The 17,085-nt window shown below is 48.1% G+C and overlaps 2 protein-coding genes across 2 annotated transcripts in view; one reads left to right on the top strand and one right to left on the bottom strand.

Annotated features, from left to right (window-relative positions):
* The window catches only part of LOC130376219 (protein Jumonji-like), a 32,946-nt gene extending 27,623 nt beyond the window's left edge, over nucleotides 1-5,323 (top strand). Inside the window, 7 exon segments of the mRNA XM_056583440.1 lie at nucleotides 259-373; nucleotides 678-783; nucleotides 1,042-1,224; nucleotides 1,812-1,942; nucleotides 2,525-2,711; nucleotides 3,979-4,086; nucleotides 5,060-5,323. Coding sequence (XP_056439415.1) covers nucleotides 259-373; nucleotides 678-783; nucleotides 1,042-1,224; nucleotides 1,812-1,942; nucleotides 2,525-2,711; nucleotides 3,979-4,086; nucleotides 5,060-5,323 — 1,094 coding nt within the window.
* A 6,844-nt stretch (nucleotides 5,324-12,167) lies between these two features.
* Nucleotides 12,168-17,085, bottom strand: part of LOC130376218 (dysbindin-like) — a 38,167-nt gene continuing 33,249 nt past the window's right edge. The window contains exons 3-5 of the mRNA XM_056583439.1: nucleotides 14,142-14,285; nucleotides 13,085-13,288; nucleotides 12,168-12,199 (exon numbers count right to left, since the gene is read on the bottom strand). Coding sequence (XP_056439414.1) covers nucleotides 12,168-12,199; nucleotides 13,085-13,288; nucleotides 14,142-14,285 — 380 coding nt within the window. The remainder of the gene's footprint in view (nucleotides 12,200-13,084; nucleotides 13,289-14,141; nucleotides 14,286-17,085) is intronic.

Here is a 17,085-nt window from a genome sequence, read left to right as displayed (position 1 = left end):
TATCATCTCCTCATTGTATCTCCTCTCCCTCCTCTCCTCTCCCCCCTCTTCACCTCTCCTCTCCTCTCCCACCTCCTCTCCTCTCCCTTCCTGTCCTCTCCTCCACCTCCTTTCCTCCCCTCTCCCACCTCCTCTCCTCTCCTCCCCTCTCCCACCTCCTCTCCCTCCTCTCCTCTCCCACCTCCTCCCCTCTCCCACCTCCTCTACCTCCTTTCCTCTCCCCTCCCTCCTCCTCTCCTCCCCTCTTGACTCCTCTAGGGGTGACCATTCCCTGGCTGAACATTGGCATGGTCTTTACTACCTCATGCTGGTCTCGAGACCAAAACCGCCTTCCATACATAGATTACCTACACACTGGTGCTGACTGCATTTGGTGAGTACCGACCAGAGAGAACAGCACCAAACCGGCCCTGCCACTTTCTTCCTCTCGTATAAATATGTTTTATATTAGGTCAGCTTGGTCACTTATGTTTCCACGCCGACCCAAATGACTACGCAGACGCTTCGGCCCAGTCGTGAAACTGTTTTGGTTCTGCTTCGGGGTTTAGTGAGCGGACCAATCACAGCCCTTGCTGCTGAGTCGCCTCGGCGCACGATTACCATTTTTTTTGAGGCGCACGGGGGGGGAAGCCTTCCCGGGGCCACGGGCCGCTGACGCTGTCCCTCTCACCCCTCAGGTATTCTGTCCCTGCGGAGGACAAGGCCAACCTGGACAAGGTGGTCCACACGCTGCTCCAGGCCAACGGCACGCCCGGGCTGGACATGCTCGAGAAGAACATCATGGTGGGTGGTCCAGGCTCAACAGAGGTTGCCCAGACAACCGTACCATCTCAGTGGGGCGGCACAAACAGGAAGATATTTTATTAGCAGGGAAAATAACGAACGCTATTCATGATATTGCTAATCGGAGAAACTACAAATATTGAAATAAAACCCTTTAGGAAGGGTGGCCAATGACCGCCATGTTTGCGAGTCATGTGCATCATCAGGCCCTCCTGTGTGCTCACGCGTGTCCACTCCCTCCTCCGCGTCTCCCCTCAGATCTCCCCGGAGGTTCTGTGTCGTGAGGGCATCAAGGTGTATCGCACGGTGCAGCGCTGCGGGGAGTTCGTGGTCTGCTTCCCCGGGGCCTTTGTGTCCAAGGTGTGCTGCGGCTACAACGTGTCGGAGACGGTGCACTTCGCCACGCCGCACTGGATGGACCTGGGCTACCAGGCCGCCAAGGTAACGCCGCCAGAACTACGCCACCCAGAATGCCACACAACAGGGGGGGGGGGGGGGGGGGGGGGGGGGTGATGTGATGCCCGGCTCGGGGAGTGTTTGATTTGTAGTCCTCCAACTGCCAACGGAATGTTGCTAGTCATCGTTTATATTGTGCGCTTTGCTTTCTGATTCTGTGTAAAGTTGTTTTATCCCAGGTTTGTTTTGGGTTTTGCGTCGTGTCATTGCTGCCCCCTAGTGGGCCGCGAGGTTGAAGACTTGTGTGAATAGATTATTAAAAAAAACATTAATAATTTGGATTAATAAGCATTTAATCGCTCCTGACCATTAAATACTACTACTACTGGAGCCCACTTCCATTTTACAATAACTTATAACTGTGATACCTCATTATCAACCAGAAGCTAAACCTCTGGACAGTCAGAAAATACTTTTTGCAATCTATCCCAAATATATGGTGGCAGACTTTCTCGTTGTACGGCTTGAGACAGGAGCCCAAGTGGCGTTGTCTCCTGCTGGTAGCCAGCGGTCAACCCGTCCTCCTGTGCACCGCTCTGTAGTGGTTCCTCATGGCTTCTCTCCCCGGGCAGGACCTGAAATGCCGTCGCATCGCTAAGCCCTTCTCCATGGAGAAGCTGCTGTACCAGATCGCCTCGGCAGAGTCCAAGAGGGACAACGGCCTCCTGCTCAACACCATCGCTGCCCTACTCAAAGACCTCAGGCACGCACGCATGCACACAAACGCACGCACACACACACACTCTCAGCTACACACACACACACACACACACACACACACACACACACACACACACACACACACACACACACACACACACACACACACACACACACACACACACACACACACACACACACACACACACACACACACACACACTCAGCAACCCACTCACACCATTAACGTACAAATTGTAGTAAAGAACACACATTATTTATCGTAGTTAAGAAAAAACGTGATTTTGTTAAGAACACAGGCTCATGTGTTCTTAACACACAGGTTATGTTGTAGTCAAGAACAAACTCGCCCACACACTTTTAGACAAGAAGTCAAACAAACACATTACGTTGTATTCTAGAACTACACTCGCCCACAGACTGTTTTAGTCAAGAACTCAAACAAACACATTACGTTGTACTCTAGAACTACACTCGCCCACAGACCCTCTACATCACACTCAAGAACACACAAACACACTTTTTTCTTTCTAAAGCTAAATCAGTAGCCTCAACCAATGGGCGTCCAGCTCGCTAACGGCCGCGCCCTCCCCTCGTCCAATAGGAACATGGAGATGCGCCAGCGGGAGGAGCTGTTCCAGGCGGGCCTGCTGTCGTCGGCGCGCTACGGCACCCACGACGGCAGCCTGGGGCCCACCGAGAGCCGCAAGAAGCCGCGCGGGAAGTGGCTACCGCTGGAGTCCTCCGAGAGACGCTGTCAGACCTGCCTGCACCTCTGCTACCTGTCCATGGTGAGACCCCCGCCCGGGGCTGGGGGGCCAACGGCTGGGGCTCCAGAGGGCTAGGGGGGCCGGTGACTGGGGGGCCAGAGGGCTGGGGGCCGTTTGGTCGAAGGCCAGCCCGGTCCTATCTCCCACAAGGATGGGGTCTGACAGCTGAGAGGATTTAAAGGGCCCCTTAATTACTAGGGGTGGGAAAAATAATCGATTCTTCGATGCATCGCGATTCTCGCTAGAACGATTGTCTCGATGCAGATAAATTAATAATCTGAATTTAAAAATATATATATTTTTCTTTTTTTTTGCCTGCTGCAACATTCTGTTCGCCAGAGAGGGATAATTTTTGTAATTTTAAAACTATTGAATTTATCTTCAGTGTGTATTGGCCAATCTGATTTGTCTTGACACGATTGCAATTTGCGATTCAGCCTACGCATAGCATGCGCGCAAACTCAAAGCCAGACACAATAACTCCTAATTCAAGAGCAGCTTTTCCTTTAATGACATCGAAAAGAAAGATTAGAAAGAAAATAAAACTGAAACCTATTTTTTGCATGCTTTCCATATTGTGTTATAAGGCAAGCTGCATCGATTATTGCATTGTTCATAGAAAGTCATATTTGTGACAAAAGCTTTCTCTCTTATGAAATATTAGATAAGTTAATTTATCTGTTGATGTCTTTAATGATCATCACAAAAGTAGGAAGTGATTAGCAAACTGAGTAGCAAAACCAGATGTATATATATATTTTTGAAAATCACGCATGGAAATGTACATAAAAAAATTGTTGCATCGAGATGCATCGATAATCGCTTCAGAATCGAATCGTTGACCTCATAATCGGAATCGAATCCTGAGGTGGCAAGAAATTCCCACCCCTATTAATTACGGGCCGTTTCAAAATCCCCCAGTGAATCTGTTAGCCGCACATCCCAGACTGATTCACCTCAATGGGTGTAAGGTTGATCCTCTGATTCGAGTACCTGGAACTTTCCATTAAGGACTGAAGGTGGGGGTGTTTCCCCGACAGGAGGGCCTCACCGCCCCGGTCGTTTCAGCTCCACTGTTGGTGATGTCCGCACGCGTACACGGGACCGGGTGGAGTTATGGTCTGGGTTACGATCCCTAATATCTACATTGCCCTACCTCCAGGCCCTCCTGGGCAAGAAGCCCTCAGCCTCCCGGCTGTGATCGCATGACCTCCCCTGGGATCAGAAGGTCCCCTGGGATCAGAAGGTGTGCTGGATGACTGACTAATGTGAGCTCTGTGTCCGTCAGGTGGTCCAGGAGACGGACAACGTGGTCTTCTGTCTGGAGTGTGCCCTGCGCTACGTGGACAAGCACAAGTCCTGCAGAGGCCTCAAGATGATGTACCGATACGACGAGGTGTGTGTGTGTGTGTACAATGAAACAATACCCCCTCGATCCTGCAGAGGGAGCCATGGGTTTGTTTAATCATGTGCAATTTAAGGAGTTTGTAATGGGGTCTCGCTAATAATGAATGCACAGAGAAGGATTCACAAATGTATTTTGTGATTTGCATATAAATTACTCTCTTCTCATAAATACATTTCAATGCACACACAAATGGATATCGGTATGTATAAATGTAAAATAAACCGCTGGACGTCTATAAATATTTTTTTAATTCATATGTTTATGGATTTATATTACATTTATTTAAAACAAGATGCATTTGTGTGGGATCAAAAATGTGTTTGTGAAACTTATTTTTGTTTATGGACAAATTTTACATTTATACATACCGATATCCATTTGTGTGTGCATTGAAATGTATTTGTGAGAAGAGAGTAATTTATATATTAATCACAAAATACATTTGTGAATCCTACTCTGTGCATTCATTATCAATGAGACTGTTCTGACCCCATAGTTTGCTCAACAAATTCCGGGAAGACCCCGAATTCCTCTTTTTTTTAAATTTGATTGAAACAATATCTTAGATTCGTTTGCGGCTCTCTGACTTCCTTCATCCTTTCACTTCCTTTCTTTTTCACTTACTCTTCCACTTTTTCTCTCTCTCTGTCTTTCTCTCTTCCTCTTTTTCTCTCTTTCTCTCCCTCTCTCTCCCTCTCTTTATCTTCCTCTTTTTCTCTCTCTCTCTCTCCCTCTCTCTGTCTCTGTCTGTCTCTCTCTCTTTATCCCTCTCTCTCTGTCTTTGTGTCTCTCTCTCTCTCTCTCTCTGTCTGTCTCTCTCTCTCTCTCTTTCTCTCTCTCTCTCTCTCTGTCTGTCTCTCTCTCTGTCTCTCTGTCTCTGTCTCTCTCTCTGTCTCTCTGTCTCTCTGTCTCTCTCCCTCTCTCCCTCTCTCTCTGTCTCTCTCTCTCTCGCCCACCACAGGAGCAAATCAACAGCTTGGTGAACCAGGTGTGCGGCAAGGCCCTGGGGAAGAGCAGCGGAGGCGTGGGGGTCGGTGGAGCAGGCGGGGGTGGAGGAGGAGGAGGCGGGCTGGTGGTGGTGGGGGGAGACCTCCGCCACAGCCCCAGCCAGGGGGTCAAAGCCTCTCCGGCCAAGCGGGGGCCTCGCAAGCGTGCCACGGTGGAGGTGTCCCTCTCTCGCCTCAGCTCTGCCCACATGCCCAAGGCGGCGGCGGCGGTGTCCTGAGTGACCCCTGAACCCCCCCCCCCCATTCATCGCCCCTCGCCCACGCCCTGCATAAGCCCCCCCTCTTGCCTTCCGTCGTGTTTTTTTTTTTTTTACCTACACTCTGTTCCCATGCCCCCCCCCCCCCCCCAAGACTGCCCACCCATATTCAAAATATGATTGTGAGCTTTAGACGCAAAGATGACCCCGTGATATTCACCCTCCCCCCTTAGTATGACAAGCTTGCTTCTAAGAAAAGGAAAAAAAACGGAAACAGCGAGATGTCAGTGTTTTTTGCACTAGCGTGAAAGAAGAATTTATTTTTGTTTGACTTGTTTCTCTTCTAACTTTCTTCGAGTCGTCCATTTTTTTGTTTTCGCTCCCTAGCATTAAGTGTGAAGTTCACAAGTGGACTTGATGAGCCGGAAAATAAACTCCTCCCCCCCCCCTACCCTAAACACCAACCGACACACCCAAACATGAAGAGGGTAACCGTGGTACCCAGCTGCCTCCCCTCCCCACTTTCACTTCCTTTTCCCTCACAACACAGGCTCCTCATCACGAATCACTTAACTGTGAACGCAAGGACAGACGATAGGGACGTTGGTTTTAACTAAAATCCCCCCCGACCCAGTTTTTAATGTAACGTTTAAGTGACATCAAGTAGTGACCCAAAGTTTGGCTCTGTCCTCGCTTCTCAGGACGAGTGGAGTCCATTTTATTTTGTTGTTTGTTTCTCGGCCTCGAAACGGCCCCCTTGTGGTTGTTGCCGATGGGAGGGGTCCGGCGAGACGAGGTGAAAACTTGAAAAAGGCGGATAACGTTTTATTTTCATTGACTTTGTTTATTGTTCTTTTGATTATGTTCTGTTGTGGGTTTTAGCTTTTTACTAGCTGATTTTTTTTTCCCCCTCGCGAGAAGTCTTCTGTGTATTTTCTACTTTGTCGCCGACATTGCTTCCTCTTGGGTGTACGTGAGGACGGAGGCTTTGCCCTTCCCCTCAGCAGGGAGCCATACCTCCTGCACTCGCGAGGGGGAACTGTGCCTGATACACTGCGAGGAGGTCCATGTTATTTGGTGCTTTTGGTTAGAATTACTGTATAACAATACAAAAAGATGAAAGATCCGGACAGGAGGGGGGGGCAGCGGCGGCGGCGGGGGGGTTGGAGTCAGCAGTTGGTCGAGTCCCTTCCCCCCTACCTCCCCGGTCCCCCCTGTCCCGTCCCAAAGGGCGGGAAAGCGAGAGAGAGAGAGGGAGGGCTTTTCCCGCTCCTAAATGATGTGCAATCGTGTTAACATTCCATTCTTCCAGTCGTCTCGTTTCAGCTGTACCGGTAAACATATGAATTATTATATTATATTATAATTATTTTTGGGTGTTTTTTCTTTTCTTTTTTTTGAGATCTTTTTGTTTCCTCTTGTTTTTTTTTATCTAATGTGCTATTCTGAGTAGAGCCACTAGTCAAAGAGTGTAAAATGTGAAATACAGAGTCCCACATTGTTTTTGTTTCTTTCCTCTTTACCGCTGAGACTTTTCATTGGATTCCCCCACCTCCCCGCTTGCCCGCCCCAATTTGCAAATGTATTGAGACTTAAAACGGCAACGACAACGAAAATCTCCCTTTTTGTGTACATAATCCTGTATATTTCTTTAAAAAAATACTTGAGCCTTTTTTCTTGGGTGAAGGAAGAAGGAAGGAAGGCAGGGGGAGAGGGGGGGAGAGGGGGAGAGAGAGAATACTTTCTGGTTAAGGAAGAGGAGGAGGAGGAGGTGCCGATGAAGAAAAAGCCTTACATTATCCTTTCTTCATCCATGTGAGTTGTGACTGGGTTGCTCCATTTTAAAGCGTGTATAAAAACAAAATTAAGTGCTGCTTATATCAGTAGGAAAGGAGACGAGGAGTAGCAACCCCACCCCCCCCACCCCTCCCCCACACACACACTCGCCCCCCCCCCCCCCCCCCCAAACCTAGTTCTGTTTGTTTAGCTTTACTTTTTTAAAGAAAAGGGAAAAAAAAATGATATCATCACAAAAAAATGGGTTTTTACATTTTCATTACTGAAAATTCAAGGAGAATCTAGTAGCTACTCATGTTGCACTGAGCTTGCCAGTGGTGACTGTCAAGAATAAATCCTACTATCCAGTTTGTTGGTTGTCCTTCCTCCCAGAAGAATGAACTGTTTTAGGACTATTTAATGAAACGCCAAGTCGGGCGTTTTCAACATTTAAACTAAATAAAATAAGTGGTTGTCGAGTTTTTATGGCCTTACGATATATTTTATTCAAACCGGTCTCCTTTGCCCCGGACACTCTGGTGCAGTTATGTTTTTTTGAGTTGTTCTGCATTTTCTACAGTATAAAGTACTTTACTCTGGGGTCCATGGGCCACTTAATTTATTAGTACCGTGTCTCCGCCTTTCCCACACGGAAAGAGAGTCCCATGTTGGTTGTATTGACAGTTTTTTACTTTTTGCAGTTTATACCTAAAGGTTTAATAAAAACTTGCTGACAATTCACTGTCATTTCCAACCTGCGTGTCTTTTTAATGATTTAAAGAGAGGAGGGGGCTTGTAAAGTAATGCGATAGATACTTGTTCGGATGCTCAACTCAGGTTTATTAACTGCCGTGTGTCTCGCTCACATCTCTAAGGCTAACCTCCCGTATAACCCCCAGTATATGCGCAAGCACATTAACTACCGTATATGACATCTCCCCCCTTTTAAAGTGTTATGTCAATAACATCTCAGGATCTTCTTGCTTGAGAATTTTCTTTGCCGTCTGTACAGCTCTCTCTGCGTGCCCATTGCCCTGTGGATGGTGAGGGCTGGATGTGCAGTGCTTGAAGTCGAGCTGCCTCGCGCACTCCTTGAACTCTGCACTTGAAAACTGGGGTCCATTATCACTCACCACCTCATGTGGAATGCCAAACCTGGCGAAGACCGCTTTCATTCTTTGAATTACCTGTGCACTCGTTGTCGAGGGTAAGTGCAGTATCTCTAGGAACCTGGAGTAATAATCTGAGATTACCAGGTAGTTGTGGTGGTTGTGCTCACAAAGGTCCATTGCAATTCTCTTCCAGGGTCGCTCTGGAAGCGGTGTGGAGATGAGAGGTTCCTTTTGATGTGTTCTTTACAGTTCACAGCACACCTGACATGACGTCACAAGCATGCTTGTCTCCGTAGAGAGTCTGGGCCACCACACAGATGAGCACGCTCTCTCCCTACATTTGACTAGGCCCTGGTGCCCTTCGTGAATCTTCTGAAGGATCTCACCTCTCATTGACTTTGGCACGACAATCCTGCTTCCTCTGAGGACCAGGCCATTGTGTTCTGATAGCTCTGACTTCACTTGGACGTACTCTCTCGCGTCCATGGGCACATTGCTTAAGTGTTCAGGCCATCCTTTCTTTATGAGTTTCACAACCGACAGCAGTTTGGCATCGGTTGCTGTCGCCGTTCTGATTTCATCCATCTTGCTTGATGATGCAGGGATCCCCTCTACTACCCTATCCACGTAGCATGCCACGTCAGAGTGTATGTCTGTCTCTGCACACGTGCTGGCCAGTGGACTGCGTGACAGGGTGTCCGCGATGACCAGAGTTTTCCCTGGCGCATATTCTGCCACTGGATTGAATCTCATGAGCCTCATGAGAAGACGCTGACATCTTAAAGGTACATTGTCTAGACTGTGGCTGTTAATGAGAGGCACTAGCGGTTTGTGATCAGTGATGAGCTTGAACTGCTCCAGTCCATTGTGGTATCTGTCAAACTTCTCGCATGCCCACACACCGGCCAGGCATTCCTTCTCTATCTGGGCGTAGCGTGTTTCTGCCTCATTGAGCCGTCTGGAGCAATATGCCACAGGTTTCCACTGCTCCCCGTGGAGCTGATGGAGCACACCCCCAATCCATAACTACTTGCATCTGCTGACAGCCGTGGGTTTCTTCAAGTCATAGAAAACAAGTACTGGTGCAGTTGACAACAGCTCCTTGATGTGTTCAAAAGCAGTTTGTTGTGCGTGGCTCCATGTCCATGAATTCTTGTCCCTCAAGAGCTTGTACAGCGGCTGTCCTATGGTAGAGAGTCTGGGAATGTATCTTCCAAGATAATTTACCATTCCCAGTATCCTTCTCAATTCTTGCACGTCTGCTGGTGGTGACAGCTGCCTTATAGCTTTCATTTTGTCTGGGTCAGGCCAGATCCCGGACCGGTCAATGAGATGTCCAAGGAACCGCAGCTGACTCTGCCTGATGGAGCACTTCTCACGGTTGAGCTTCAGACCAGCTGTCACAATGCGCTGCATTACCTTCTCCAGGCGACCGTCGTGCTGCTCTTGTGTGGTCCCATAGACCAGAATGTCGTCCATGAAGACCTAAACACCCTCCAGCCCCTGCAGGGTCTCCATCGTCTTCCTCTGAAAGATTTCTGGTGCGCTCGTGATTCCAAAAGGTAGCCGCTTGAAGTTTAATCTGCCAAATGGTGTAATAAAGGTAGTGAGCTTACAGCTGTCTGGGTGCAGCGGTATCTGGAAGAACCCACTGGCGGCATCGAGCGAAGAGAAGACAGTGGCCCCAATCAGCTTTGCTGTAATCTCATCAGTAGTAGGCAGGATATACTGTTCTCTTTTCACTGCCTCATTCAGCCTCTTGAGATCAACACATATGCGGGCTTTACCTGGGCTCTTCAAGACTGGCACCATGGGTGCACACCAGTCCGTGGGCTGTGTCACCCTCTCGATGATGCCATTTCCCTCCATCCTCTTGAGCTCCTCCTTTACCTTTTGCAGCATAGGGAGAGGCACGCGTCGTGCTGTGTATACAGCATATGGCTGAGTATTGTCTTTCAGCAGTATTCTCACTGGTTCAGTCTTTAAAGTCCCATGCGTGCCATATGCCTGTGGATGTCCTCTGTTGCACACCGTTTCATTCACTCTCCTCACTAGATCCATTTTCACAGACAGCGGCCTGCTGAGTTGGTTGTTGACCGTACGTCCGCGGATGACATATGCTGTGAGTGGGTGAGTCTTTCCTTTGTAGGTCACAGTGCTCTGGAACTGTCCTATGCACTGCAGCTCGCCCCCTGGGCTGTCCAGTGGCATCTCTGCAGGCTGCAGTGCTCTTTTGGGCATGAGTTAGTGGTAGGTCTCCTCGAAGATGACGTTAACATCGGCCGGGCAATTTTCATCTTTACTGTGCCACGCTTTCCCACACAGTCCACATTGCCCTTTATTTCCCCCTTTTGGCTTACCGTAGTGATTGGGGTATTTGCTGCGCTCGTGAGTGACTTCTTGTATCACCCCCGTTGTCTCTCCTTGCATGCTGACTTGAGAAGCAACTTCTTCCGACTGCCTGACTGTCTCTATAGTCAGCGCTAGTGTTAAGTCCTTTGTCAGCTGCAATTTCCGTGAGACATCTTTGTCGAGTATTCCAACTACGATTCGGTCGCGGATATTCTCAGCTCTGTTCCCGCCGAATTCGCAATGTTCTGCCAGTTCATACAAAGCCCTGATAAAAGTTTCAGCTTTTTCTCCTGGTCTTTGCACGCGCAGATGGAAACATGCACGTTCATGTATTACATTCCTTCTTGGCACAAAGTAATCATCGAACTTTCCAAGCACCCTCTCATAATCATCTCTATGTGCATTATCTTCGAAGTTAAACGAACGGAAGATGTTCTCCGACTCGCTTCCCATAGCGTATATCAGACTGCTAACCTGCACAGCACCATCTTCCTTGTCCAGCTTGGTTGCGATTCTGAATCTCACAAAACGCTGCTTCCACTCCGGCCACTCTCCTGGCCTATCGAAGGAAAAGTTTGTCGGAGGGGGGAACTTAGGCATGACTTAGTTTTCGCTTCTGACACCATGTTAAGTAATGCGATAGATACTTGTTCGGATGCTCAACTCAGGTTTATTAACTGCCGTGTGTCTCGCTCACATCTCTAAGGCTAACCTCCCGTATAACCCCCAGTATATGCGCAAGCACATTAACTACCGTACATGGCTCACAGGAGTTTATTAAGACAAACGCCATTTAAAGGGAGAGTCTGTATGGGCGGGTGAATTATTGTTACATGAACATGAATCAATAACAAGTTATGGGTTTAACCACATTTCAATTGGACAATCACACGATATCACAAACGGGGCAAAAAGAAAAGCTCACCAACCATATCAAAAATAGTAGAATTAGTAGCCTCCTGACTTGGACTGAATGTTTTTAAAACAGCTCATCAACATATCGCCAACAGTGTATTCATATGACTGCAAAGAATGATTTATTGAAATGTCTGGAATGTTAACGTTGGAACCAAAGTCGCCATCCTAATTATTTTCATAATTACTTTATTTAATCCACCATGCCTCGTTCTCCACCGGGCATCTGAGCTCAAAGTGGCATTTAGCCGCTCCGTCGACTCTGAAATTGCATTAGTTTGTGCCATCACAAAGGTCATTAAATATAAATGCTCAACCCAAACACACACCGTTAAAGCATTACGGTTCTCCAATAGGGGATAAAAAAGACAATTTACTATGCTGTAAATATCACTTCCGTGTCGCACAATATAAATCGGACCGATGAGCGCACAGAGACGGGGACACCGGTTCAATTCCCCTGCCCAGCGCTGTATTTTCCCGCAATCCGTCCCGGGGGGGATGAAGAGTTTATTACCATCAAGAAAGCGATTCAGCGTAAAGAAGTCCAGAGATATGGCGGAGAATGGAGGATGCTGCAGTCACACGCACAAATCAACATTTCTCCGCAAAAGAGAAGTTTGAGACGGTAATGGCCAACACCCCAGGCGTGTAAATTAATTATGGTTCCGGGCGGTTCCATTGCTGTGGACTGGATCAAGTCCTGGGGGTTATCGGCAGAGGTCCTCCCCACTGTTCTGATCTGGGAAGCAAAGAATCCTGGGAGATGGTGTTTGTATGGGATTGTTATAAATGTAGGTCGCCGAAGCAATTGTAGTTTATTTCTTAATTGTAATCATATAATGTGTTATTATCAATACAAGAATACGTTAATAATTTGTATGCTTTTTATTTATCTATTCAGCTTTTATTAGACTGTTTATTATGATCGCTAGTTGAACTCATAACAGGTGCTTTCTTCAGTTAAAGCTTGAAAGAGCATGTATCATCTAAAGACTTCAACCCCAAATAAATAAACATGTCTCAAACAAGTTCATACCACGATATTCTCAAATATTTATGTATTTTCCAGTTCCTTTATTTGGTTGTAAACATCAGGATAAAACACCATTGGATATTGTAAACGGATCCATCTTTTTCTGCTTCTCGCAAAACTATTTTGATGCGTCGGTTCAATGCAAGTGTGTCATTTTTATGTTACGATACAGAGACGTCATTGACTCCCTGTCAGAAGGTACCGGCTTCGATTTCCAATGTCCGTAGTCTAACCTGTAAGCACCCTTAAGAGCAAGACGCTCAACATCCTGCCAGCTCCTAAATATTCAGTCTCTTTGGATTAAACCGCTAAATAATCAATATAATTAAAATCAAGTTGGGTTATTGGCCCCTGAATTAACATGAAATCATGAGAACAACCCCAAGTGGAGAAATAGCTTAAAAAACAGTCCAATATGCAAAGAAAAGTCACGTCCGTCAATGTGTGTGTGTGTGTGTGTGTCTCACTCTCTCTACTCCACCCAAAAGAGTCTTGAGCTCCACCTTCCTCTTCAGTTCTTCCCAAGAGGAGCCCCCACCGGCTTCTGACTGGCTCTCCCCTGCCCCCCCGCCTCCTTGGGCCTCCTCCTACTACTACTACTACTGCCACTGCTCCTCCCGCTGTGTCCTCCACCTTCCCCCTGCTCCTCCACCTCTCCGTCGTCCTCCTCCTCTCCTCCATCGGTGTCCTGGCTGTCGGTGCAGGTGGGGGAGAGGGAGGAGAGCTTGTGACGTAGCTCCGCCTGGGTTGGCACCTTCAGGCTGATCTCTGTGGTGTAGGGCTCCATGTCTGGGCCTAGGGACGGACGGACAGACAGACAGGCGGGAGACAGCCAGACAGGTACAGGTTAGGTTTGAGTTAGACGCTTTTATCCAAAGCATTATGTTTGCATTATATTCTTGCATATCCTTGTACATGTGTCAGAAGAAAGGGAAAAAACAATAAATCCCTTTCGGTACAGTAAGGATATTCATAGAAACAGGTGCCAAGCACTTACAATTGCTATATTATTAACCCATCCCCTGAATACAACAAAGATAGCTAGGATGAGATGCTACACAATGCTAAGTACTATTTTCAAGTGGCAGTTAAATGATCATCATTTCAGTCCAAAGGACCAGGTGTTGGTGGAGGTGTTAGTGTCTCACATGTGTTTTCATGTTACGTGTCATCCTATATCCGCACCATGACACTGAATAGTACATGAGGGACCGTGTTAGGGGGAGGTGTTATTTGACTGAGTGTGATCCTGCCTTCCCTAATCTGATGCCCACAGTGCCATGGAAACCCCCGCCTGGTCTAGGATCAGCTGGTAAGGAACATGAGTAGTGAATAATCAATGGAAACCTTTGGAAAGATCAATGGAAAAATAAGTCTACCCAACAACTGTGTCTTTCCAGTCCACCCAGTGTAAACTAGTCCTAGGGGATGAGTATTAACCTGTGTGTGTGTGTGTGTCGGCAGAAAGCTATACAGTCTTCCCAAACAGTGTTAACCAGTCCTAGGGGAGGAGTTATAACCTCTGTATCCCTACCTGTGACGGGGGAGGAGTTATAACCTCTTTATCTCTACCTGTGACGGGGGAGGAGTTATAACCTCTGTATCCCTACCTGTGACGGGGGAGGAGTTATAACCCCTGTATCCCTACCTGTGACAGGGGAGGCGGCGCTGTTGTCGTCCCCGCCGGTGTGCAGGAACACGTCCATGGCCTCATGGTCAGACATGTCCATGAGGTCCATCTGCTCCAGCATGTCCACGTTCACCTCCATGGACGACATGCTGCCTATCGGCGCTGCACACGGACAGGAGACATGTTGGTTTGACCTCCTCGGGACTACCACTCCCAGGGTGCAACAGGGATGCAAGACTCTGCAATCATTCGTCAGGTGGGATGTGAAAGCTTAATGGAGGTTTGATGGTGTTTTTTTAGATGGCTTAAGCGCTTTATTCCTCTTTTTTCGGGAGTGCTTGTGGAGACCAAGACGGCGCAGCACACTATGAGGCTGAATCACATGACCGGGGTGGTTATGAAGTGGCTCAACATCTACGTCACATGGGGGATGCAGCGGGTGGGGTCATGCCTGTTTTACACTGCAGGTGGGGCTCATCGGCAACCCACCCAGAGCACACGGTTAAAGGGCTGAGTGTTATGAGCCATTACAAGCCGTTTGAAAATCTGCCTTTTCCCTGTGTGTGGTGACATCACACGTGGGCGTGTCCACCTAGATGTCCGCTGGATAGATCATTCTACCAGCCTACCCAGTGGAGTGAAGCAAACGTTGCTCATCTATCCGTCATAAATCTAGGTGGACACTCCCACTTGTGATGTCACCCAAAACCCAGGACAAAAGGCAGATGTTCCAACGGCTTGTAATGGCCCATCCTACTCCCAGCTGGTGGCATCACATCACCCCCTTTTCATAGCGTGGTCTGAGATGTGTGGGTGCTGCAGGATTGAAGAGGTCCGATCCCAAACACCGGACACACGACCTGCAGCATGACACGGGATACCAGTAGAGTCTGAGGAGGGACCTCTCCAGATGCGTGTTCAACCCAGCGTTTGAGTAAAGACCTCTGAAGAATAAGTCCCGCCTCCGAGGTTCCTGGTTCCATTGGTCAAATGAAAAGTGGCAAAAACATTTTTTTCCGAATAATCGTACATAACAAACTCGGAAGTTGGCGAAGAAGTAAAAGCTGCTCACGTTTTGAGCTACACACTTTTTCCATCTAGCTAAGCTTCCACTTGGGTTTTGGATTGTCTGTGCCATTAAAGTAGTCGACGATTATAAATGCAACTTTAACGGCACCGACAATCCAAAACCCAAGTGGAATCTAGATTGAAAGAGTGTGTGCTTCAAAACGTGAGCAGCTTTTACTTCTTCGCCACCTACAGAGTTTGTTATGTACGATCATTCATAAATCCCATGTTGTTTCCCATAGACATTTGACCGATGGAACCTGGAGCCTCAGAGGCGGGACTTATTCTTCAGAGGTCTATTGGGGTGGCATTGGAAACATCTGTTCAGAGTGTGGTGTTATGGTGCCATGGTCAGACTAGAGACACACAGTGCTGGACTGAGCACTGTGGACGGGCCAGGCTCACACACCCAAGGTTACTATGACAACGTGGCGCATGCATCACATGCAGCCGGTCAAGTGATGTGCTGGGGGGAGAGGGATTGTGGGCAGCAAGGAGCGAGGTGATTGGTGGGCAGGTGGCAGGGACAGGCGATGCCATTGGCTACTTTACCTCAGGGAAACGAGGAGGACATAGTAGAGTAGGGCAGCACGGGAGAGAGAGAGAGAACCATAAGGAGAGAGAGAGAGAGAGAGAGAGAGAGAGAGAGAGAGAGAGAGAGAGAGAGAGAGAGAGAGAGAGAGAGAACCATAAGGAGAGAGAGAGAGAGAGAGAACCATAAGGAGAGAGAGAGAGAGAGAACCATAAGGAGAGAGAGAGAGAGAGAGAACCATAAGGAGAGAGAGAGAGAGAGGAACCATAAGGAGAGAGAGAGAGAGAGGAACCATAAGGAGAGAGAGAGGGAGAGGGAGAGAGAGGCAGAGAGAGAGAGAGAAGAACCATAAGGAGAGAGAGAGAAGAACCATAAGGAGAGAGAGGGAGAGAAGAACCATAAGGAGAGAGGGAGAGAGAGAGGGGGAGAGAGAGAGTAAGAGAGAGAGAGAGAGATGGAGAGGAAAGAAGGAAGGACCATTATTTGCTATCTTGATTGACTGTGTGTGTGTGTGTGTGTGTGTGTGTGTGTGTGTGTGTGTGTGTGTGTGTGTGTGTGTGTGAGGGTCGGCAGAAGGCTGTACAGTTTTATGACAGTATTATTGCTCTTCAAAAGTTGTCTCTTATTGTTTGCTTGGTATCAACAGAGTTCATCTCTCTGGGACTCTCTCACGGTCATCATCGGGTTTTTGTTCCTTTTTCTCATTCAACACATCCTCCCAGCAGCCTTGTACTCAGTCCCTTCCTCCCCTGAATAGCAACCAGAAGCTACTCCGAAGCTTTATCGACACAATATATCACGACATCACACATTATTAGCATGGCTTAGATGACTTAGGTTATTAGTCTGACTTTGAATGCATAAACAAGCCGGGAGACAAATGTTGCAGATAAAAATGATGGAAGTCTTTTTTTACACGTTCAGTCCTACGGTTTATCCTATTTTATTTGTCCTCGAAGAAGATTCATTAAAACCGCACCCATAACTCTCCAACACTCGTCCTCTCTCCCATTCTGCCTTCATGTCACGCTTCCTCACTCACTCTCTCTCTCGCTTCCCTTTTCTGTCCCGTCAATCGATCCCCTATTTTATCTTTAGGTCTCTCTCTCTCTCTCTCTCTCTCTCTCTCTCTCTCTCTCTGTCTCTGTCTCTGTCTCTGTCTCTCTCTCTCTCTCTCTCTCTCTCTCTCTCTCTGTCTCTGTCTCTGTCTCTGTCTCTGTCTCTCTCTCCAGGAGGGATGAAGAGATGCTGGAGAACCCTCTCCCCCCCCCACTCCGCCCGCCCCCCCCCCCCCCCCCACTCCGCCCCCCCGGGGGCGTGCCGTTGGCAGCGCCGCTAATGCGCCGTGCACACCCCCACACT

This window comes from Gadus chalcogrammus, chromosome 22 (assembly GCF_026213295.1).
Source record: "Gadus chalcogrammus isolate NIFS_2021 chromosome 22, NIFS_Gcha_1.0, whole genome shotgun sequence".
Taxonomy (NCBI): Eukaryota; Metazoa; Chordata; class Actinopteri; order Gadiformes; family Gadidae; genus Gadus; species Gadus chalcogrammus.
This window is presented reverse-complemented; position numbering and strand designations above follow the sequence as displayed.